The 25701-nt window shown below is 42.4% G+C and overlaps 1 protein-coding gene across 5 annotated transcripts in view; it reads left to right on the top strand.

Moving 5' to 3' along the window:
- The first annotated feature begins 526 nt into the window (after positions 1 to 526).
- CACNA2D1 (calcium voltage-gated channel auxiliary subunit alpha2delta 1) overlaps positions 527 to 25701 on the top strand; it is a 390752-nt gene continuing 365577 nt past the window's right edge. For 3 of the 5 annotated variants that reach the window (XM_081879076.1, XM_081879074.1, XM_081879078.1), the window contains exon 1: positions 527 to 910. In XM_081879076.1, the coding sequence (XP_081735202.1) occupies positions 816 to 910 (95 nt within the window). In that variant the 5' untranslated portion in view covers positions 527 to 815. The remainder of the gene's footprint in view (positions 911 to 25701) is intronic. The other 2 variants (XM_081879077.1, XM_081879075.1) reach the window with 1 other exon arrangement.

Here is a 25701-nt window from a genome sequence, read left to right as displayed (position 1 = left end):
GGCATATATTCTGTAATCATAATGACGACGAAAACAACCACCACCACAACCACCACCACCACCAGAAGCACCTTAAGATGCCGGCTGCAGCAGCCTCGACCAGACCAGACCCGGCCCCGCCCTTCGGGCACCTCGGGGAAGACCAGACCCTGAACTTGGGGAGTTTCCCTTGATTCCCTTGTATGGCGAAGCTCCTCTCCCTGGGAGGAGGATCCCCCCCGCCCCCAGATCGCGGACGCGGGAGGAAACCCAGACGCCGCCCTCTCCTCCTCCTCCCCCCCCCCGGCTGCCTGCAATCGGGGGCATAAATCAGGGGAGGAGGCGCGCGCGCGCGCACAAACCCACCCCGAAAGAGCCAGGCGCGCGCGCGCGCGAGGGAGGGAGGGAGGGAGGGAGGGAGCCGGGATCTGTTACAAAAGTAGCCCCGATGGCGGCGGATCACAGCGCGCAGAAGCTGCTGCTGCCGCCGCCGCCGCCGCCCGAGTAGCGCGAGCCTCGCTCTCTGTCTCTGTCTCTCTCTCGCCCGCCCGCCCGCCTCTGGCTGCGTCTCCCGCTTCCCGCCTCCACCCGCCTCCCTCCGCCTCTCCGGCCCCGAGGAGCCGCTGCCTGTGGCTTCGCGCAGAAGAGGAGAGAGAGGCAGATCTCGATTGATTAGTCTCATTCCTCCCGCGCTCGCCCCGATTCTTATTTTTTCAACTTCACCACTATCCTCCTCCTCCTCAACCTCAACCTCCTTCTTCTTCTATCCTCCTCCTCCTCCTCCTCCTTTTCTCCGGCCCTTGTGGGCAAGGGGGCATCGATCTTCGATCAGGAAGATGGCTGCTGGCTGGTGGCTCTTTTTCACCCTGACCCTTTTGCAGTCCTTGGTGATAAACCTCTCCGCCGACGGGCCCTTCCCTTCGGCCACCACGTAAGTCCCACCTGAGTCCCCCGTCCCCCGTCCCCTTGCATGGCAGAGAGAAGTCGAGTCCGGCAGGCAGGCAGGCAGGGCGGAGGAGCGGATTTCGCCCGAGGAAGGGAACCGGGAGGAGCAGGAGCAGGAGCCGGAGTGGCGGGGCTCGCCAAGGCGGCCAGGGATCCGGAGCCAGGCGGGATCATCCCCTCGGCTGGCGAAGAGTAGCAACTGGTAGGCTGCCCGGTCCGGGCTGGGCTGAGGGGCCTGCTGCCCGCCGGAGCCCAGCCCAGCCAGCCCAGCCCAGCCCGGGAGACTCCGCCGAGGGATCAACAGCATCTCCAAAGAGACGGGCTTAGAGGAAAGTTTCTAGTTTCCTCGCCACCGCTGGGACTTGAATGGCTGTTTTGACCTCGTGGAGATTTGGGGCAAAAAAAGGAGAAAGCAGCATTTGAAAGCAAAGCGTGCCTGTGTTGTCTAGAGAAATGCATTCTCCGGAAAGGCCCGGAAGCCGAAGTCGCGGCGCAACGTTTAAGTTTTCTAGCGCGCATTGTAACCTTAGTGCTTCCCGGGTGTGACATGAATGTTGTGACAGTTCCAGGGTTGGCTTGGCCAGCATCCACGCATGTGCAAAAGCAGAGCAGTTGGTGGGGTCCTCTCGCCCTCGCCCTTCTCCCCCTGTTCTAACATGCTATGCGAGCTAGCTGGGTGTGCTCAGATTTAGCGATGATCTCGTTAGGCGATGCATCGGCGAGTGCTGCTAATTATGGTCTGCTTTCCGTTTGCTGCCTTGCATGAGTGCAGGATAGCATCTTGAAAGCAGCAGGCAGTGATTAGCAGAAAACTTGCCCAGAGCAGGGCAAGAGGTTCACGAAGGCAGAAAATAAATAAATAGGCCAATGTCTGATTTTTTTGCCAGGGAGAGTTAAACTAAGAATTGAGGTGGCTGATCTGTGTTGCCTCAGAAACACTTGAGTTCTTAAATCTAGGCAGCCACCATCATTAAGCATCTTAGTGTGAATGACTCACTGTAACACATTTTATGCAGAGGTAAAACACACGGACGCACACACACACACACAGACACACACAGAGAGAGAGAGAGAGAGAGCGCGCGCAATGCTAGCAGCCTGCATTCTTGGAAAATAGAAAGTGTACTGTGCTGGTTCAGTTGGTGTGGAAGGAGGACTTTACAGGGATTGTTCTAAGTGCAGTTCACCAATTAGCTAGCTGATTCAGTGAGGTTCAGATCTCTCTCTGTGTTTCCTTTCCCGAGTGTAAGCTCAAAAGGGGCTGGGCTCATGGCTAGAAGGAGAAAGTTAAGGGAGAGAGCTGGGCTAGGAATCTCACCTTTTTAGAATGGTTAAATGAAGCCTTGCTCAAGCTGGTGGATTCCACCATCATTAGCATCACATTTCCTTGAGCTGGCTCTTTGCCATTCTGAAGCAAAAGCATCCTCCAAAAGCAAAACTGCCCAGCTTGAAAAAAAATTGTCATAATTTTCTATCCCTACTTTTGTTTGGTTTAGTGGGAGGGTTAGTGTTTGGGTTTACAACAGATGTATCCTGTCATCTGCTGTTGAATGCCTAAAACTTTAATGGGACTTGCACTGTGCAGAAATGTGTGTCTAAGCCAGGCTGATTACTTGGCCGCTGCATTTATGGTTAGAGGAAAGAAAAATGGGAGCAAGGACCAGAGATGCAAAAAAGATAAGCTGCTCAAGAGAGGGAGCTGAACAGAAGAAACAAATTGGCTTGTTACAGTCTCTTAAGACAGTTGCTTCTTTGAACGGAAAGAAGTACTGTAGACCTTATGGATTCTGTCCACAACACAGGCTGTTTCATTTCCAAAGTATCCTGCAAGAATATTCCTTTGTTTCAAGGCAGAGAAATGAGGTTTTGGCTGGGGAATAAACCAGCAGGAAAGCTGAAAGATGCCTATTTAAAAAAGGAAAAGGGAAGTTACAGGTGCTGCTTGAAGATGTGTTAGATTGTTTATAATAATAACTAGAAATCCCCTCTTCTAGTACAGGAAGGAAACAAAGACAAATCAAATCCGGGATGTTGCCAAGTAAATAATTAAATGCAGATGTAGTTAAACCAGAAAGCAGAGGCCAACAAATCAAAATCTTTTGATGAGCTGGTTCCAAATAATAATTGCAACTAAAAGCAAAACAATCTCTGGACCTTTTCATCATTGTATTTGGGAGGGTCTTTCATTTGTTCATTCTTTCAAAATGATATACAATTTACAAGTACAGCATTTAGGGGAGGGGGAAAAACCTTCTGAATTTTCAGGAATAAATATTTAATAATAATCAGCTGTTTAGAAATACCTACTTTTTGTTGTTAATCTTTTGCCTTATAAATTTTTTACCAGTAAATGTTCTTTAATATGCTTGTTTCATGGTTACATGCATGTATTAAAATGCATTTTAAATAAGTAAATATTTTATCAACACCTATTGATTAAAATTGTTGTACTTTGTCTCCCAATGGTAATTCTTCATCTAGCATGATTTAAAAAACAAACTAACAAACAATTACTGGCATTTTTACCATATACACAACAGAACATATATATAGGCAACACTATTCAGTATGAACTTGTCAGATTTCTAGAATGATATGCAAGCTAAACTTGGAGATACTGCATATGTAACTATTTATAAATTGTTCTAGCAGAAAACAAGCACAGCATTGCCTTGTGTTAAAAAAGAGGTTTTAAAATGAGATGGAATGTGTTCTTTTACACATTTCAGATGGGTGTTATGTCCCAAAATATTTTGTATTGTCTCATGGTTTTAAAATGAAAAGAATCCCTTTTCGTTTAGAGCATTAATGTGAATGTTTTGTCCAAGCAGTGATGATTGTGTGGTATGTTTCATGAACTGAGGATGGAATTATTTGAATTTCATTGAGCCTTATGTCTAGGTGTGCTTGTGTTTTTTCTTTTCTTTTTTTTTTAAAATACCATCCCTATTTAATGTTATTTTTAAAAGCCAATCTGAAAATGAGTATGAGGCATACCTTGTTGCTTTCTATTTTCAGGATCCATTCAGACTAAATAAATCAAATTAAAAACATTCTGTTCTGAAATTGGGAGAATTTTACACAGCATTTGCTCAGGTATAAAGTATAGAACACAATGTCTTTAAGGAATCTCCCTTTTAGCAATCAGCTTGAGAGGGTGGTATTATTTTACTGTTCCCAATACAAGCTAAATGTTTGGAATGTTCAGCATAAAATGCAGTGGCCTAAACATACTAATGGTAGAAATATCTGAGTTCAGTAAGACTTACATCATAGTAGATGTGCTTAGGACTAAGTGATTCATCATGTACTTAACAGTATAACTGTTAAGATACCTTCCCATCAGTGAAATATTGGATCACCCACCACATGTCATGGGTATCAAAGTTCTATTTCAGATACTTTAAAATAGCCTTTAATGAATGGTAAATTGTTGAACACATGTGTGTTTCATAACTTTCCTACATGCTTTACTTAGTGGAAATTCTTATTTACTGTGGCAGTTATTCACGGAAGCCCTCTTCCGTGAATAAGAGGCAGAATAGCCAAAAGATGTACAGTAATACGTTTGGAGCTGGGTGTCAATGTCGCCTTCGTAGATTTCTCCCATCAACCTATTTTAAGTGCCACTTGTAGCTTGAAGCATAGGAAGCATAAACCACTGTAGTTAAAGTGCAGTTAACTTTTTATAAAATATAGTTAACATTTTAATGGTAGTTAAAATTAACAATCATAAGTTGGGTGCCTAATATGCCAATCAATAACTTATACTTTTGTTGGCTGCAATTATTACTACAACCCTGTTGCTTTGTATGTGTCACATGGGGGGGGGGGTGCGGACTAGATGTGTTTAAAGAGCACTATGCTCATTTTTAAGAAAATGACCAAAGGAAGCTGAATATTGGAATTATTGTGTACAGCTTTTTACATATACTGTACTAATATTAGCAGATAATGTAAACATTGCAAAATATTAAATATCCCAATTTTTTGTCACTGGGGTATTTTTAAAAATTACTGTTGAACTGCATTGATACCCATGAAATGATATTTTCTAGGGGGAGGGAAGTGTTTTATTCTTGCAGCAAATATTGAAATATTGAGGTGCCTGGGACTTTGCCAGCCTCATTTTCCCTAACAAGAAATTAGGCTGCCAAGGTGTCTTTCCACCTCTTGATTCTTATATTGCTGCTGTGTCTATGACTCTTCCATCTAACTTAGAATGTGTGAATGTGTAGCTACACTGTCCTTTCCTTCTTTCAAATAATCTCACTTGCTAGATTGACTAATAGCAGAAGGCTTGCTTTAGGTCTTTAAGGCAACAAAGGCAATGGGAATTTTGCTTTCAGTGGGGTGTTAAAGTTCATCTAATCAATCTTTAGCACACACAAAAAAGCAAATGCTAATTTGCAATTATTCTCCAGAAGAATCCTCTAATACACCCTTTAACATTTGCTAAAGTATAATTAAAAAAACAACAACCCTGTCTAGATCAGCTAGGAATGCAGTAATCAGTAAGAATAAAAGTTTATACCCAATTCCTAAATATATTACATGAAAGCAAGTTCTCTTTAAAACAATGAAGCAAGTCCCCTACAGGTTGCTCAGGACCAAGCAGGGAGGCGAAAGGCTATTGCAGCCTCAACCCATTCTTTATAATTGGAGCCGGAATACTCCTGGCATTCTGAGTACAAGTGCTGTTTTCCATTAATCAATCATTATAAGTTTTTACTTGGCTAGAACTTTGATCATTGTATTCTCCTTCTGCCGACTTTTTTTTCTCCCTGACCACAGTATTTATTTGAGTTACGATGATTGGTGGAGGGTTGTAGATAGAATAGTGTATAAATTTCAGATACGGAAGTCTGGTTTCTATTATTACTTAGGGCATGATCCACAGAGCACAGGTGTAGCACCTATTTACAGAGGATACCTATAGGACCCAACAGGAGCATGAGTAAAGGGGCAGAGAAGGATGAGTGGCTGGAGACATGGAAGAGGTGAAGAGACCTCATGTTGCCTGTTGCATATTAAGTGTGTGTGTCTGTGTACAGCCTTTCGAGGCTTATGGAAACCCTCTGTGTGAGAACAGCATCTCTGTATCATGTGAATCGTGCCCTTATAAATACCAGTAGTGCTCTTTTCTTCTTTGCAAAATTCTTGATGCTTCTTGTACTAAGCATCTTGATCTTGGTCACTATCACCTGTTGCTTTAGACAACTTTTCCTGAAAAATGTTTAAATCTGTTCCAGGACTAGTATCGGCAGTTACTCTTTACACCATTCCTTTGTTGGTCAACATAATTTGTTGCCTTAAGTGGAAATTACATTATACCAAAAACCTGATTGTGGTCTTCTGGTGCAATTTAATTTGTATTGATGTTTTATTGCTATAAATGTGATAATTTGAATCCACTTCTTAATTTGCCCTGCTGAATCAAATGGATCACTTGAATCCTTAAGATACCCTGATGAAAACCCTGAAATTTTTTTAGTTGCCAATGAAACATGTGGTATAAAGACTATTCCTATGAAAAGACAAATGCTGAGAGACTGCCCAGTGCAGCACTTTATTCTCTGGCTTTCAGCTAATTCATGTGCCACCGATTTTCATGTGAATTTGGGCATGTTACTGAGCATGGGGTTTCCAAAACCATTTGTAAGTCTTCTATATCTTAAAGAAATATTGATATAATACAACAATTCCCTCCTAGTAGGAGGGAACAGGACTTGGGAAAATATTCTACCTCCTTATGAAAGTTGAATACTACCATAAGGCCTATTTGCTGTGGTGTCTCCCACAGCCCAAGAACCACTGCTGTAGGGCGACTGGGAGATAGTAGAGTGGAGCAGCCCCATAATAGCACAGAGCATTATACATCCACCCTTTTCCTTGGAAGAATTATATTATTGGAGAAGACTAGAGAGATTCTTCCCTGGCCAAACCTATTCCATAGAGTGCAGTCCTATCAGTATATTGCTGATGTCCTCTAATGGAATATATACAAAATGTCCATCTTCACAAGTTGCATGGCTATGCAGATGACACCAGCCCATTTGAAATCATTCAAAAGCAATGGGTTGAGCGTTGCTGGATTCCTGCAGGAAACTCACCTTCTGGAAGGCACTTCTACTGATATGCCATGCCCATGCTTTCTACACAGAAGTACAAGTATTACCTTCAATGATCAATTTTTTTTGTTCAGTGGAAGCCAAAAATGTTGCTTTAGTGTTATTGAAGCACATCTTCTGGAGATTTAACAAGCAGATGAGCATAATATAGCTCCCTTGTTATATACAGATAATTCAGGCTTTGCCTGGAAATTATCAGGTGCCTGTAGCTTCTTCAGGTGTGGAGGAATAGTTAGTATCACCTATCTCTAGAGAGTGATAGACCAGATAGGGATCTAGATGGTTGCTGGGGATATTGATACAATAGCCCTTAAACCCTCTTTCACTGGATAGGATCTAGTTAAAAGCCCATTTGGAGGCCTGTGTTGTGCTGGTTATGGTGGCAAAGAGAAGATGCTGCCTTTACATTGTGCCATTTGTCAGAGCCTTTTCCAGGTAGTGGGAGGGTTCTGTCAACTTAGTTCCTCTGCTTCGGACTTAGGAATATCTGTGACTCTCAGTAACTTCTGTTTGGGACACTTAGCTAATAAAATTCCTTGACAGCGTTCTCATGTAGGCATCATACTGGAGATGTTCCAAGCCTTCCTTCCTTCATTGTAGATCCTTGGATGTGTTTCCATTCCTGATGACTGAGTAAGCTGGCCTAGTGATATCAGTTTCATAATTTTTGACCCAGCAATATATTGCAAATCAAAATGTTGCATTATTGTCCCAAACCGGTTTGAAGTCTGTATCATGATTTCGCTTTATTTATATATTGCAAATAATGATGTGTGTGTGTGTGTGCGCGCGCGCGCATGCGAGAGAGAGAGAGCTATGCAAAAATCACAATGGGGGAAAAACAATGAAGCCAGCCAATGCCCCTACATAGCTCCAGCCTTATTTCAGACATTGTGATATATCGGTATATCACAATGTTTAGCTGGTGATTATAACATGATGTTGAAAACCAGATATCACCCAGCCCAACAAGTTACCGTACGTAGACCAGTTTGCAATTTGCTATTCTCGGGAAGGTAGTTAATCAAGCAAGCAGTTGTGATTCAACTCTATGAAATTGTAGTTGTGGCAGATTATCTAAATCCTTGTCTGAGTTTTGGGCTGGTTCCTGATTGAAAGTCTGTTGGAAGACAGAAGGAGAGTGATTCTGTTAATTGTCCTGAAACTTTAATCAACACCGAGTACTATTTTTTTCATAGTATTTGCTTGCATTACTTTTGTAGGCTAGGTTTGAAAGCAAGGTGGTTGTGGTAGTTTTGCTTCTAATTCACAGGTAGGCAGCAGAAAGTGGTGACAGACGATAGTTGTTCCTTCCTATGACTTGTCCTGTAGGCCTTCACAATGTTCATTTCTCTTTCCCCCTTCTACGGTGTTGGGGCTGTCAATGGGAATCTACCCAACCTACTTCTTTTCTTTGGATCCAGGTGAGGCAGTAGATTTCCTTAACAAATTAGTGATGAACTGGATATAAGTAAAAACTGAACATAATACAGAGGTATTGATATGGACCAATTAACCAAAAGGCAGGTAAAGTGCGTCTTCTGGGTGGAGTCATGCACCTTAAAATCTAGACACCTTTATCTTGGTAGGAGTCGTTGATTCCCTGTCAGATTAAACAGCTGGTTTGTTCCTTGAGCATGCAGTCCAAAGACTGGAAGAAATGCTATCTCAGGTTAATTGTTTGCTGAATAAGCGACCACTCAACTAAATGGCACAAGAGCATGGTTCTGTTCTGACATGTTTTAATTTGGTTACCCTTATTCCAGAATACTATTTGGTAACAATAATCCTTTCATTGGATTACTCCCTGGGATGGTAAGAAGAAGCAACAACCAGATTTGCTTGCTTTTTGCATAAATTTCACTATTTATTTACAAAGATTCTAATGAGTTTATGAAAGAGATTGACATTATATAACATCAACAAATCAACAAGCTTTTGCAGTTAATTACAGCAATCCAATTGCCTATTTCTGAAGCTACATACAAAATATGCTTATTAGAATATTGTTAGGAATACCTTTTCCTGATACCCTGCCCTACACATACACACAAAATGTGCAATTAACATCTTTGTAACCAATAATTGGCTGTGATAAGTTATAGTGTTTCCAAATATTGATTTGGGCCACCTTCCTAACATAGATTTAATGTAGGTAAAATCACTGTTTGGAAGAATGAGTTTTTAAGCAATTATCCTTTTTGTGCATTTGGACCTAGTGAAGTCAGTGCACATGCCGTTATTTCATTTTGTCTGCTGATGAGATTTCCTTTCACTGGCTTGGCTGGGAAGAACCGACCTCTAGCCAAAAAAGACAACAATTTTTGGTTTACAGGCTAATGCTACTGAATATCGCTTCCCCTAACCGCTTGGCTCATTGCCTTCTAATGCAGGAAACAGATGCCAATATTCATAGTGTAGTTCCACAGGTGTACTTAGTGCTGTTTGAGTAGGTAATCTGTGGTTGTTGTTAAGGAGAGTTTAGGAAGGAGGGTGGTACCAGAGCTTTAAACAAAAGAGCTCTGTTGCTAGGATACAGCCTTCCAGATCAGAGGGAGGAACCCACTTTGTGGTGTTTTCAAATATTGTCATTCTGTTCTGTTTCTCATTTGACTGAACTTTCGCTTGAGGGAAGAACATGACTATCTTGGGTTCTCATCTCCAGACGGACTAAACACTTTGTTTCTGATTGTACTCACCAGTTACTACTTCACAGTTGCCTTTTATTCTGTTGCCTCAGAAAATGGTGTAGCCATGATCTTTGGAAAGTGGGGTGGGGAGCCTGATTCATCGGCTTCATACGCAGCAGAAGCTTTTTATAGAACGAGTGAAATTGTGCTGTCATACCTGCTTCTCTCGTAAGGATGATTGGAGACCTGGGGAATTAGGACCGTTAATCCTCACCATCATTATTTGGAGTTCAAGGCAGATTGCAAAAGTAAACCTAATTGAACTTACCTAGGAGTCAGCAAAAAACTGACTGTGTGTAACTTGGGAAGCGTGACTGTACCTGGTTTGTGCTGGTGTGCTGTGTCAGCCATGACTGTGAATGTAAGCAAGCCCTGACACGGAGTAAAAAAGAGGAGGGTTAGGAAGCCCATGGTGGTATTCTGTCACACTGCTTTCATAGCAATACGAAAGCTGAGATACTGGGGTGTGGCTGGCCCATGGGGAAACTGCATGCATCAGTCACCACAAATAATTCCCTGCATATTATCATTGTGCTTGGCTCATATTCATGTGTAGATGAAATTATGCTAACAGTTCCACATGTTCAGGTCAGTTATCACATGGCTTAGGGAGCCATATGTGTCTCTGTGTGTTCCTTTGTGTTTCCTAGCAAGCATGAGAACAACCTTTGGCTGCTGCTTGTGATTAATGTGGTGAAAACTTAACCACGAGTCTTGGTTCAGATGGCACGCTAAAGCAAACTTTGGCTTGGCTCAGTATGGCATAGCAGCAGAAAGGACCAGGGAGGAGTAAAGTGCCTGCAAGTCTCTCTTTGGGTGGGCAAATAAAATAATTTTAACTTTGTGCATAAACCAACTTTCTAAATACACAAAACCAACCTTGTAAATAAGTCCACAAAAATTACTAGTCTGTTTCATGAGGACTGTAGAGGATACAACTCCCACTTCTGCATGGCTGGAATGGAAATCTGGGCTGCTAACCTTTCAGGATTCTACAATAAAAGGAAAACTTCTACCAAATGCCCCCGCAGTCTTCTGAATTTCCATGCTGATAGTGGAGGAATAGATTTTCCTTCCTTTATGGTTAGCATGGAAACAAACAAAGGACGACAAAGGAAGAATTATACACCATTCTGCTTATTCACCTGCATGAAGCGTCTGTTCACTTATGGCTACTGTAAAATACAATCCTGGCTTGTAACAACACCTGGATATGTCTGACATTGCATAAATGGGGCACTACCACAGGGAAGTCCCTCTCCTCAGTCTTCACCCACCTAACTTTTGTGAGCAAGCAGAACAGTTCTTAAAATATTGGACAAATTTGTATGGGAGAAGGCAGCCCTTCAGGACTCCTGGTCCCAAGCTGTTTGGGGGTGTAGTAGCCTCTAAATTTGTGATAGCCACAGCGGAGACTTGGAAGCAATCAGAGGCACACTTGTGAGCAAATATCAGGAATTTAGCTGCAGGAGAACATCTATAATGTAATATAATGAGAGAAAACTCCATTTTAAAGGCTAATTATCAGTCTCCTTTGATAGATCTCATGGTGGAAGGAAGAACTTAGACCACCTTTACTCAAATTTAATTATTGTGGCATCATAAAAGTAGTGAGATTTATTCTCTGTGTTTAAATTTAATGTTGATTTATTGCCTATTGTTTCTCATCATATGTATGTGAAAGGGGGAAGACCATGAGTACAAGTGTGTTTGCATATGTGTGAGAAGGAACGCTGCTCTTCTCAATAGCTAAGTGGGCTTAAGAGAGAGGACGTGGTTCCATGGTATGTGGGCCTTGTTGCGTCAAACACATAGTCAGGAGAGTCAAGCATTAGCCCTTGAGAGGATTTGTTTCTGCTAATCCTTGTCTCGCCAAATTCACCTCCTGCACCATCCCTAAATCTGTTGCACAGGGAACCTTGACGTACACCTGGCCAGTGAAATTAATTCCATCTTGGATTGGTATCACACGTGCCTGTTAAAAACACTTCTTGAGTCTCTCTGCTGCTGTGCATATGTGAAAGGAAGAACAGCAGTTTTAAATGTGCTTGGATCAGGTCTTTAAATTGATGGATGGCCATGCAGGGAAGATGGATTTACAATTGCTTTTCAGTTGTCAGTTGCAATTTTTTTGGTTCCACCTGTGAACTGAGGAAGTCTGTTTGAAGCATGCATTTAGTCCTTCACTTACCACTTTCCCCTCAGAGTTGGGCCAGTTTTTGAAAGATAAACAAAAACATTAAAACAAACAAACCCATTTCTGTCCTTTTATCAAAGTGTCTGCGACTGGGCTCAGTGGTCAGGGGTCCCTTTACCTTTACCTTTACCTTTATGTGTGACCTACCTTACTGGTCTGTTGTATGGGTCGGTAAAACAATACATGCCAAGTACTTTGAGCACTTGAGCAAACTGCTGAGTATTACAGCGAATCCAGAAATTGGGGTCATTGCCTCTTTAACCAAATGGAGGCCATCTAAACTAAAAACAGACATATTATTTAATAGATTTCTTACCCACACTTCATCAGTCCCAGGGTGGGCACAACAAGGAAATATACAATTATAAAACAAGTAAAACTGTGACAGCCATAAAACAAATATGAAAACACTAAACCAAAATTCCATATATAAATTTAATACAAACATTTAAAAACAATTCCACATATAGAGAGCCAGTGTGGCATAATGGTTATAGAGTTGGACTATGACCTGGGAGACCAGGGTGTGAATCCCCTCTCAGCAATGAAGCTCACTTGGGTAACCTTGGGGTCAGGCACTGCCTCTCAGCCTAGCCTTCCTCACAGGGTTGTTGTAAGGATGAAATCGGGGGGAGGAGAGCCGTGTGCAGCCCCTTGGAAGGTAAAGGTGGCACAAAAATGGAATGAATGAATGAATGAATGAATGAATATAAAAACAGTTTAAATTAGATATCCACTTAAAAGGCTTGTTGAAAGAGAACGGTCATTAGACACCAAAAAAAAGCAACACAGATGGTGCCTGTGTAATATGCAATGGAAGGAAAACCCAAAGGGTCGGTGCCACCACAATAAAGGCCTGGTTCTTATATCGTATGGAATGATTTGGGTTTTTTTTGCTTTTAATATTGTTTTTAATGCTGTAACCCACCTTGGGACCTTAGGGTGAAGGGCATGTAATAGATAAAATAACAATACTAATGATAATGCTACTACTACTACAACCTGCAGGAGTCCAACTTCAGCAAAATACAGTCACTGATTGCATATATAGAAGGTGAGATGAAATTTGTTCCATGACAAGAGTCCTGTTCATGCATTCAGAGAGAGAGGGGTGGGGTGGCGGTGGCAACAGTATTGCTGTAGTGGTTTGTTTTTGTTCTTATTTTTATTGTGTACTTTGTGTTTTTTACATTGTAATTTTATGTTGTGAACAGCCCTGAGATATATGGATAAAGGGCAGAATACAAAATTAATAATAATAATAATAATAATAATAATAATAATAATAATAATAAATTAAAAATATCAATAAATTCATCACATCTGATGCAAGCCTCTGCCCATGCAACTGTAAGAGGGTCTCCCTGTATCGACCTTCTCTAATGAATGCACGAGACTGGAATCTTTTTCCCTCACATGCTCATTGTACACACCTGGAATACTGAAACGGGCTAAGATAATAGAGCCCACTGTACACTCTCACTTTGCAAATTGGAAGTGTGTTATGGAAAGGTTTAGTAATAACTCTTCACCCACAGACAATGACTGAGCAGATGACCCCTAGCTTGAAAGTGAATCCCCTCCCCACCCATGGCCAGCCTTCTCAGACGATGAAGCCACCTGCATAAAGGTTCCTTGTGCTTCATCTCTGTGTGTATGAAACCAAAGAAATGTGCCACCATGTAGAGTTAACATGGACATATGTGGAATGATGGAAGACTGTGGTTTTCCTATGCCATAAAAATAAAAGATTGAATTTCAGGCAAAGCAGCACTTTTTGTTTTTTTGTTTTATTAGATGTGTTGGGATTTTAATCCCACAGCAGTAGAGACATCTCCCCGGAGGGTAGAAAGAATGTATAAAATAAAATGTATTACATTTATTGTGTTAAATGACACGCAGGGGAATAGTAATGTATCACAGAAGAAACCATGCGTGATATCAGATGTGGTCATTTGTCTTCTCTTTAAATGATGAGCTGTTGCTGACATCATTTTGTTGGCCGTGTGCTGCTGGGTAAGTGTCCGTGCCAAATAAGGTGTCTGCGATAAAGAAATTATATTCTGATTAGTATTGTGGCACAGTGCGGTTTTAAAGCATGAATCCCACTAAAAGTCAATATTAATACATCTCAGGAAGAGAATGCACAGCATGAAGGAGTGCATGTATTTTTAGCTTTAGAAATGTAAGCTACTGTTCAGCCCATCACCGCCCCCTCAAAACAGCTTGCAGCAATAAAAATTACTGTCCTGAATTGGTGCCGATTGAATGGGAGTATTACTGGTATGTATTGTTCATATTAGTTGTTGCTGGTATCTGTAGGACTTGAGAGACAATGGTGTGCGCCTCCAGGTGGAAAAGCCAAACCGCTGGAGAATCGCAGCACCTGCTGCAGTTGCAGAGACCAGTAACACAAAACTGCTGCCACCCCTGCATTGTTTTTACTGCATTAGTAGCACTGAAGTGACCTCTCTGGGGACCAAGCCTGGGCAATCTGTATGGAAGTCCTTGGCTGCCCAGACGACAAGACTGTCCCCTGGCCTTGTTTATATGGTCCAAAGGAAAGCAGAGCAATATGTTTGGCACTAGCTTGGCTGCAGGAGGAGCTGGAAGGAGGCATGCAAGGTGCCATCAAACCGTCCTACGGACTCCACTCTAGATTCATGTAGGATTTGAGCCTTTTTTCTCACCTGAAGACAACCCACAAGGCAGCAGAGGTTTGGGATCAGAGTTTTCCTTCTCTTAGATGGAAAGGTTGACGAGCCCCATCTGCCTCTCACTTTCGTCTACAGCATGTGCAGAAACTGCCGTATTGACTGTTGGACCCACTATTGTTCTCGTCCAGCCAATCCACTGGAGCCTGTCTTTGCATACAGGGGAAGTCCCTAACTCACCAAGGGTTTGAGACCCATTGGCTGCCCTCACCTGATTTAGAGGCCAGTTGAAGCCATTCCTGGGGGGTGGCTGCTGTCACATGCTGAAGGCTTCTAGGAGCCACAGGTGAGAGCTGAGTGCAGGGTGGGGGACCAAAGGTGGACAAACTACCCCAGAAGGAGCATGACATGTCCCCCATCAGAGGTACTACCCCTCCCCTGACACTCCATACACCCTCTCTCTCTCTCTTTCTCTCTGTGTGTATTTTAGTTAAAACAAAGAGACCATAGGTTATAGGAAGTGTAAAAACTATAATCTTGGAATATTAATAGGCTTCAATTTAATTCTGGCTACATTTGTCTTGAAAAAGGCCATGGATGTACCCATCAATTTAACATGATAATAAATAATCTTGTCAGTGAAATACTGGGCATAGTAACAGTTAACAACAACAACAACAACAACAACAATTGCTGTGTGCTACCCCTGCATCTCTGCCCCTACTATTGTTGCTAACCATTATGGTTCCAGGCTTGAGACACTGCTGGTTGTTCTCCATTTGTACTAAAGTCATCATTCTAAAACAGCATGATGAGGAAGATATCTCAGATCTGCACAGAATATTCCAATGGTTTGTAGCATGTTCAGAATTAATAGAACTTAGCAATTGCAAAGAGATTGTGTAAAAAGGCACTGGCTTTCTGGGGGAAAGGAGCGTGTAAAAAAAAAGTTTGAGTAAGTTTGGGATTTGTGCTTGTTTGTATTAAAATATATGGTTATAGCACAAAATGGGATTTAGCTGCCTAAATATGAGGCTTGAGTGGTTTAAATTCAGTGTATGAGATTCTAGTATCCCCTCTGCATTGTTACTGGTGCTATTATAAATCTAGCTAGCTTCTTGTGGCACAATCAATGGCATGATCCTGGAGTGCTTAATTAGGATTAGAGCATTATCTTTGCATATATCCAACAGCAATAGTAGATGATGCCGCTGCCTCGTTCGGGAACTGACTAAATATATATTTAATCTGGTATTACAGTAGCTAACTCTATTTCCAGCTTCCTGGAATAATGAAGGTTGTATGTTGTTCACAGCTTCTAATCAAACTACATCCAAAGTCAGAGGATCTCTGTCTCTCAGCATTGTTATATGCATGTACCACAGGAAAGAAATTCATGTAGGAATCTAGTGTTGCATTTTTATTATATACCAGATGTTCTTGCCATAGATAAGCTAATGAGCTATTTTCTTTATTAACATCTGTGCAAGGGGACCGCTTGGGACTTGAAATTAAGCAAGTGCATGAACTACCGTCAAAGGTTGCATTTGTGTGTTTAAAGTCATGTTCTCGAATCACTTAAGATTATTTATTGTTTTGTAGTGTGACAATCATCACCATTAATAATTGTGATTATCAGTGAAATACAAAATGCAGTTTATGATTTGTGCTTGAAACTGGCCTTGAGCAAAGCTGTGAGTGAGGACACAGTGCAGCCCTTTCATCCTGTATGGGAATCCTGTCACTTCTGTAATCCTGTGGCTTGTGTTAAATATATTTGATCACCAGTACGTCATTAGGGTACTTATTAGGGTTTCTCATCCCCTTAGATACATATCTTAGGACTATCATTATTTTGCGGGTGGAAAAATCCCTACAACTTTCCCTCAGGTTTTCATGTGACATGATGATCTGGTTTTTGTTTTAGGATGCATTTTCTTGTGGACTTGGTGTCAGGGACTAATAATAATAATAATAATAATAATAATAATGATGATGATAATGTAAAGGGACCCCTGACCATTAGGTCCAGTCGTGACCGTCTCTGGGGTTGCGGCGCTCATCTCACTTTACTGGCCGAGGGAGCCGGCATACAGCTTCTGGGTCATGTGGCCAGCATGACTAAGCTGCTTCTGGCGAACCAAAGCAGTGCACGGAAACGCCGTTTACCTCCCTGCTGGAGTGGTACCTGTTTATCTACTTCCACTTTGATGTGCTTTCAAACTGCTAGGTTGGCAGGAATAATAATAATAATTTATTATGTATACCCCGCCCATCTGGCTGGGTTTCCCCAGCCACTCTGGGCGGCATCCAACAAAATATTAAAATACAATAGTCTATTAAACATTAAAAGGATCCCTAAACAGGGCTGCCTTGCTTGCAAGAACACCAGTGAGACCAGGACTATTGGAGTGGGTGGTGCACCTTTAAATGATGAAGCAGGTGGAGCTAAAATTGGGGTGCAGCTGGTGATGCTATATAGGGCAAAGTCTCAGTTTGTTTATTGCTGAAGTAACATTTGAGCTTTGTGTTCCTATAGCATAACCTTGCATCCAGCCAGAGCTCTGCCTCGCCACAGAATGGTATTCTTTCCACCTTGAAAACTCTGTCATAAGAGAGTTGGTTTTCTGTGAAAGGCCAAGAAAGCATCACCCAGTGTGCCTTTTGTCTTCTCATACCTTGTACCTGGCTACCCATTCAAATGTACTGCCCTGGCTACCCATTCAAATGTACTACCCATTCAAATGTACTACCCAAGAAGCTCATCTAAATGGCCACACCTATTTCTCAAAAGTAGAGAGAGAAAGAAAGAAAAAGAGAGAGAGAGAGAGAGAGAGAGAGAGAGAGAGAGAGAGAGAGAGAGATCTCTATATTCCTCTACTAGTGGAGATCACAGTTTCTCCTGCAGCTTGGAGAGGTGCCAGCTTGGCCTGTTAACACTTGATAATTAACATGGACACACACTCCTGCTTGTGATATTCGCATCACCTGGGACAAGCTGGTTAATAAACTAATGATTGTTTTCTTGGCTGAAAGGCAGTACCTTTTCAGGAGGGAGCAATTACAAAAGCTAAAACAAAAAAAAGAAAAAAAGAAAAAAGCCCCACCCTTGCCTGGATCTAATCAGAAATCCAGGCTGCTTATATGCTTTATGTACAGGCCCATGACCTTGGCTTTGACGGGCAAAATGGGCTGTGGAGCTGAAGCCTCGTGATCAGGAAGGGCTCTGGAAGTCATCAGCAATAGTATTTGAGTGATGAGAGTAGTGTGAAAGGTTCAACAGAAGATGGGCTCACTGTGTTAGCTGCCTTGCACGTCTCAAATATATGTGTGTGTTTTTAAGAAGAGGAGGTAGAGCATACAATTTTTCCTCAATGTGTGTCAGTTTAAGGCTCCCACATTCTTAGGCTCCCATGCAGAGAGAGAGAGACAAAGAGACGGAGTGTCTTGTGTTGTGCATAATTGCTTGCTGAAGGATAGCCAGCCTTTCACACTTGGTGGATAGGTTTCACTACTGTAATACAAAATCTGACACGGAAACAAGGTTTCCCGAGGGAACAGTTTTTCGTCTTCCTTTTTTTTTAATATTCATGGAGACTTCAGAAATACAGTTAATTATACAAACAACCTTGTAAGAGCTGGTGCATTCTGGCGAATGACTCACAGAGTTAAAATGTCTGAGTTCCCGTCCTATCTTGGCTTCACGATCACTACTTGACCTTTAATAAGTCAGTGTCTCTTGGCTTCAGTTCCTTGTCCTCCATCCAGAGAACTGGAATGACTTATATGCAAGCCAGTGGAGCTTTTGGCTTGTGTTTAGGCTCAAAAGTGTGCAGAATAGTGGCAAATTAATTTGTTTTTGTATTTGAGTCTTCTCCAGCCACATACAGTGTTGAGTGTCTCATGCTGTCTCTTTCTTTAATGGAGTAGAAGAGTTGTGTTTGTGTGAGGGAAGCTAAGCCCTCCTTCCCGTGACCCCTTTCCAGAAGTTAATTCTGGCTGCCCTGCCCCCAGAGCTTTTTGCTGAACAAGGCTCACTTCCTTGTTGAAGCCCAGCTGAGGAAAAGTGATATCAAAAGAGAGATGGCAGCGGCGAGAGAACCTGTGGGTGGGGAACAGTTTAGGGTTACCTTTGGGCTCTGAAAATAGGAACACATCTACTTTATGTGTGATTGTTAAATCTGTGTCTTCCCCCAACGCAGGGATGAGGAACTCTTTTCAGTCTGAGGAACCCACTCCCGTCCAGGCACTGTCAAGGGGTCATGTGCTGGTGGTTCATGGGTCCAGAGGCAACAATAAATCTACAGGTTGCCTCTGTACAGTTGGCCAGTGCCCGTGCCCACCCCCACAACCCTTCACTATCCCATAGCCAGGCAAGCAAGAGTCATATCAGAGTTCAGGGACACAAACCAACACTCAAGGAGGGTGCACCTGAAATGGGGGACAAATGAGAAGCCTTTTTGCCCCTAGGCCTGATGTCCCCCAACCCTGTCCCCCAAAGGGTCTGCTGCCAGATGCAGTTTGAGCCTCATAAGCCAGCAAACCCTTCATTCCCATATTACATATTACGCTGCTTTTGATACTTGGGGCAAAAAGCAATTTGTGGTATGCCAACTAAGTTCTGGCCAGAGGAGACCCACTAATATTGATGAGCCCAAGTTAGTTGTGGCCACTAATTTCAGTGGATCTACTTCGTGTAGAACTTAGTGGGATACCACCCAGACCATGTATGCTTGTCCTCCGTTGGACATGGCAGAGACGGATTTAGGAGAGTGCCAGCAGTTCAGTTGTACTGGGCACAGAGCCTTGGGAGTGCCACAACGATGGTGTGGAATGGAAGGCAAGAGGTGAGAGGCTGTCAAATTTTGGCACCGCATAGCATGCCAATGAAATTTGAGACCCAAGGTCCACCATTGGACATACACAAACCTTAGTGTGAAGCTGCTCTCTGTGCTGTGGCACTAATTCGTAACATGGGGATTATCTATCATAATACAGAACCTGTGTCTCTTGGATACTGCAAGGATTAACAGGGCAATGCTTAAGTGAAACCCTTGTACTCTATCTGCATCTGAGTGTTGCTGTCATGTATGATAAGGAAATAAAACACTGTACAGTATACTGAATCCTATTAGAAGAACAAGAGATTAACAACTGCTTGAATTTTTGAGTTTCCCTTTTTCTATTTATGGATTTCCCTGCCAGTTGAGATAAAAAACATTTAGGCTCAGTAACATTAAAAAAAAACCCCTAGCCATGAGACTTACTGGATTTGGGGACAGACTGCAGAATCACTCCTCAAGGGATTTTGTAGATGCTTTGAGATTTGACATTTCTAAAAATATAGCCGCGTATTTTGTAGTGTAATATATGAAATGCAACCGCTTGCTGTTCATGGAATGCCAAGATAGTGCGTTCCTGTTTTCTGTTTTCATATATTTTTGTTTTATAGCAGAGAGGTAGGCAGCGCTGTAGATAACAGCAGTTTTCTATAAGACTGCTTGGCATTCCTCCCAATGTGTGGGGCCAATTGGCATCTTGTTGTGCAGGCATAGGCACACCCAGCCCTCCAGATGTTTTTGGACTACAGCTCCCATGCATCTGGAGGGCCGAGTTTGCCTATGCCTGTTGTGCCGCAAGTGCCATCTCTGGGCACACGGGCAGGTAAAGAGGATGCAGGGCAAGAAGGAGTCTGGAGCAAAGGAAGAAGAGGGCAGGATTCTATTCTGGACCAGGACACCAGAAAGCAAGGTCACTAGAGTGGCAGATCTTCCAGGATCCTGAGCAGACAAACGGTTCCCTGGACCCTTTTTGAGCAACGACAAGAAGAAATTCGTCACCCTAACAAGGTAGTTTGGATGTAGTTTTTCCTATATGCAAATTCTGTCAAAATGTGAGTTCTTTTTCTGGAAGCATTCAGTTTCTCTAGCGTGATGACCCCTGTTAATTAGCTGTGTCGATTAGTTTCCAATCAATAACAACAGCAGACATTCTGTGTGGTGCATATGTGAGTCGTAATGGAGTAGCTTCTGGAAAATGCCATGCCCTGCAAACAAGCCGTCATTCTTTTGATATTCACTGAGTATAATAGAACTGTAATCTCCTCTGGGTTCCTATCATGTCAACATGTCACTGAGCTGCCATCTTAGAGTAAGTAGAGTTAGGGCTTGCATATTAGAGATGAAGGAGATATCTGTCCAGATTACATTAATCCATTTATTACTTTTACATTCCAAACCACCCCACAACCCTAAATGCTGTCCCAACAATAAGACATGCCATCCCTTTTATTTTAGATGATACTTCAAAACAATGGTTCCATTTTGAAACAGAACTAATTGAGGGAATTACCGTACAACCTCAGCATATCCATTTTTTAAAGCAAACATGTAGAACCAGCCTTAAAGTTCAAAGCAGATTCATGTAAACCATTCTTAGGATTCCTGTCTTCCCTTTCCAAGTACTAATTCCTTCCTGTCACCCCTCACATTCCACCCCACTATTTCACAACACTTCATGACAATTTGATGTGGCTGGATGAAGGGCTAAAGAAATATGGACTAAGGAAACTTACAACTCCTTGGTTGCTGCTCCACCAAATCTGCACTTTTTTGACAATGTCTGTGATAGCAGTTTGTCACATCAAATGTAACTGACCTGTAGAAAGGACTCTATGAATTGAAAACACAGACATTATATATACCCTTGTTAACTATGAAAATCTTTTAATAAAATTTTAAAAACGCTTTAAGTCTACCACTCAGTATTCTCAGTGGAGAGATTCTGTTAAGTAATAGATTTGAATGTTGAATGTGTAAGTTTATGTCCAGGGTCAGTGGATAAAACAAACATCATTAGCTGTACTGTTGGATAAGTGTTTAATGGTACTTGTATTTGTTTAAAAGCAAAAAGAAATGTTTTAAAAAGTCTTATTTTGTCAAGCATTAGAGAATTAACACTAAAGCTCATATATAGGTGGTACCTAACCCCTAAGAGGGACACGGGTGGCAGTGTGGGTTAAACCCCAGAGCCTAGGACTTGCTGATCAGAAGGTCAGTGGTTCGAATCCCTGCGACAGGGTGAGCTCCTGCTGCTCGGTCCCTGCTCCTGTCAACCTAGCAGTTCAAAAGCACGTCAAAGTACAAGTAGATAAATAGGTACCGCTCCAGCGGGAAGGTAAATGGCGTTTCCGTGCGCTGCTCTGGTTCCCCAGAAGCGGCTTAGTCATGCTGGCCACATGATCAGAAGCTGTACGCCGGCTCCCTCGACGAGTAAAGTGAGATGAGCGCCAGAACCCCAGAGTCGGCCACGACTGGACCTAACTGTCAGGGGACCTTTACCTTTACCTTTAACCCCTAAGAAACTGGCAACGATCCATCCTGGTGACAGCCCATATTGCTGAAAGGGCTGCCCCACACCCAGTATATACAGGCAACCTGAAAACAAGATCTGAATTGTAAGATGAGACCCTTCAAGTCAAAATCTCCTGAGTGATGTCAGGGAACAGGAATTCTGCATGCTTAATGCTTCCTGAATCAATTATTGGCGTTTCTATAACTCTCCAAACCATTGGCAGCTGATCGGATGCAAAGCTGCCTGACAGTGTAGCCTTAATCCCTCCCCTCTATTTTCTACTCAAATTAATATTGTTGGCTGCCTGCTAGAAGAACAGAGTACAAGACTACTTGCCAAGTTGCACACTCTCTCTTTCTCTGTCTGTCTGTCTCTGGCTGTTGACAGGTGGAAGGAGGATACTAAATATAGAAGCCTACCATCAGTTGGAATCAACAGGCAGATTTAGCATTTTACGTAACCTATTCAGCTCTCAGTCCCTTTCCACTCAACAGCTACAAACATTATGAACAATTTTCTTTGGGAATCTGAAAACCATGCTATGTGTTGCACAACCGATGTTCTTGCTGGAACTGGTGGGAATTATAGCTCAAACATCTGGAGGGCACCAGGTTGAGAAAGGCTTGTAGAAACTTCGCATGCCTCAAACCACAGAGGGGTCACCAAGAGTGCTTCTAGCAAATCAGTGTGCACAGCAAAGAAGCACTGGGAAAACTTTACACATCTACCAGCCTCCTATCTCTCAGCAAGACCCAACCAACTTCCTTTGTTGAGTTTTCAGCCCCATGTGCACCACACATTTAAAGCAGGGCAGTGCCATTTTAAATAGTTGTGCCCCCCTCCCCCCAATCCTGGGAAATGTAGTTTATTATGGATACTGAGAATTGTTAGGAGACCCCATCCGCCTCACTCAGCTGTATTTTTCAGAGTTTTCTGGGAAGAGGGATTAATAGTTAAACTACTCTGTTGCTTGTAGCTCTGTGAGGGAAATAGAGGCCTCTTAAATAACTCCCAGCACCCTTAACAAATGATGCTTCTCAGCAATCTTTGGGGAATGCCATGGTGGCATGATGCTTTTCTAAATGTGTAGTGCAAGGTGGAGCCTCCATTGTACTGCCAGAGAAATACAACTAACCTTTTTGCTATCTAATTAGAGATGGGGGTTGGTAGATGATTTGGGGCAGGGGCTTAATTTGTGTCACCAACCCACCATCACAAAAAACCTACATAGGCCTGCCCCACCCCCAGTCAGTTTATTCACACCGGAACATGTTTTTATAGCTTACTTTTGGACATACGCTTGTGGCATGATAGTGCACAGTGAGAAAGAACTGTCACCATTTTTAGTTTGATGATTAACAATGTGGGTCATTTAAAATGGGAATAGGTGCAATTTGCATAACACTAAAGTCCAAGAATTGCCCATATTTTAAAACGTGTATCCCATTCATCACGTACTCTAATTTCAAACACATTACTTTCATAATGCAGTTGCTAGCAATTTATTAGAAGAGGATTTGGCTATGTTTCCACTGTAAGAAAGATTAATGAAAGGTGTTTGGATGCACACATCCATAAATTTATTAATAATGAGCCTGGTATTATCAAACAGAAAACAAACTGTGGCCAGTGTTTCAATGGGACCTTGAAGTCTAGCAGTGTATTGGTCTATGTGTTTTAAATTACCTATAATGTTGTTACATTCCTGTAGGAACAGTAATAAACTACATATTTGGTGGTGAATAGTTATGCCAACTGGGGGTGGGAGTATATGACACCTGCAATTTGGGCAACTCTTGCCAGTCATGGTGCCATTGAAAATGTTATTGTACCATGTATCCCTGAAATAGACTGTTCCCTTCATCTGTCTTCCACCTGTTGCCTTTCAAGATGAACAACAAACAGAATTCCGGCATGCAACTCAATAAATGGACTTCCAGGGCACACACACTGCCTGTCCCATTCAGAAGTCACAGTGTTGCAAGGGAGTCATCAAAACACTTCCATGTGACGGAACTCCAATAGGGTAGCACATTGATACTTACCGTACTTAAGATTTATCTTATAGGGGTCCTTTCCTTCATGCAGATCATGATTGTTGATTGGAAGCTAAAATTAACGCTGCTTGGCTGATCAGAAAATTTGGATTATACCCTTTAATCAATTACATTTAAGTAAATCGTGAATATTGCTAAAACCATAATACAGATATTTGGGGGGGGGGGTTCTTTCAGACATCATTTCTGAAAGATACCAGCTTGGCTCCATCAGTTCAGGCTTTCAAGAAGTTTAAAAAACTTTATCAGATTTCCCTGACGTAATTGAATATGCTGCTTTATTGGTTTATTTTATAAGTTGCATATGGATTTTAAAATGTATTATGCTAATTCTTGGGACACGGGTGGCGCTGTGGGTTAAACCACAGAGCCTAGGACTTGCCAGTCAGAAGGTTGGCAGTTCGAATCCCCGTGACGGGGTGAGCTCCTGTTGCTTGGTCCCAGCTCCTGCCAACCTAGCAGTTCGAAAGCACATCAAAGTGCAAGTAGATAAATAGGTACCGCTCCGGTGGGAAGGTAAACGATGTTTCTGTGCACTGCTCTGGTTTCGCCAGAAGCGGCTTAGTCATGCTGGCCACATGACCCGGAAGCTGTCTGAGAACAAACGTTGGCTCCCTCGGCCAGTAAAGCGAGATGAGCGCTGCAACCCCAGTCGTTTGCGACTGGACTTAACTGTCAGGGGTCTTTTACCCTTTTTATGCTAATTCTTGTTTAGTTTGATTTATTGTTCCCATGATATTTGTCTTACTGTTTTGCATTGTGCTTTAACATATGCTATCCATCACCCTGATACCTTTTTGAAGAATGGCAAATAAAAATATTTTAAATATATAAAATAATTTACTCACATTTCAGAATGTTTAGTCTATTTTGCTAAACAGGAAAGTACCAAACATGGATACTATATATTGCAACACATGTAAGAATGATCTTTGTTAAGACATAGAAACACAATACCAAAAAAGAGAAGATCTCATTAGGAAAATGTGGGAATAGTTAGGAGTCATATAACTAACAAGTATGTTTCAGCTATCTAAAACATGGGTAGGCAAACTAAGGCCTGGGGACCGGATCCGGCCCAATCACCTTCTAAATCCAGCCCGCGGACGGTCCGGGAATCAGTGTGTTTTTACATGAGTAGAATGTGTCCTTTTATCTAAAATGCATCTCTGGGTTATTTGCGGGGCATAGGAATTCGTTCATTTTTTTTTTCAAAATATAGTCCGGCCCCCCACAATGTCTGAGGGACAGTGGACTGGCCCCCTGCTGAAAAAGTTTGCTGACCCCTGACTAAAACAATAAGAGAGTTTTAGAAAATGGAACCCAGCAGTTGAATATATTAACTCACCTACCCCCAGCAATAGCTGACAGAGAAGAAGCTTAGACCATCTACCCAGACCACCTACCCTGTAGGACTCTTGCCAGGCACTTTGGCTCTGCCAGAGAGTTTGCCATCCTAGAAGGGCCAGCTTTGTCTGCCTTCATCTGCTCTAGGGGGGCTTCTAAGGAATGCTGCCTTGAGTGGAAAGTCCGCTCCTGGTTGGGGTCTCCACCAAAGGGAGTTAGGAGGGTGTTACCTCCTGGTATTGGGTTGATTCCTATGTGAGATACAAGAGTAACTGGAAGGGTATCTATGTGCCAAAGCAGCCTCTTGGTGAGTGCTAAGGAATGGTGACCTGGTCAGAGTACGGAAAT

Source organism: Podarcis erhardii (assembly GCF_964252035.2).
Source record: "Podarcis erhardii genome assembly, chromosome: 10".
NCBI classification, from domain to species: Eukaryota; Metazoa; Chordata; class Lepidosauria; order Squamata; family Lacertidae; genus Podarcis; species Podarcis erhardii.
This window is presented reverse-complemented; position numbering and strand designations above follow the sequence as displayed.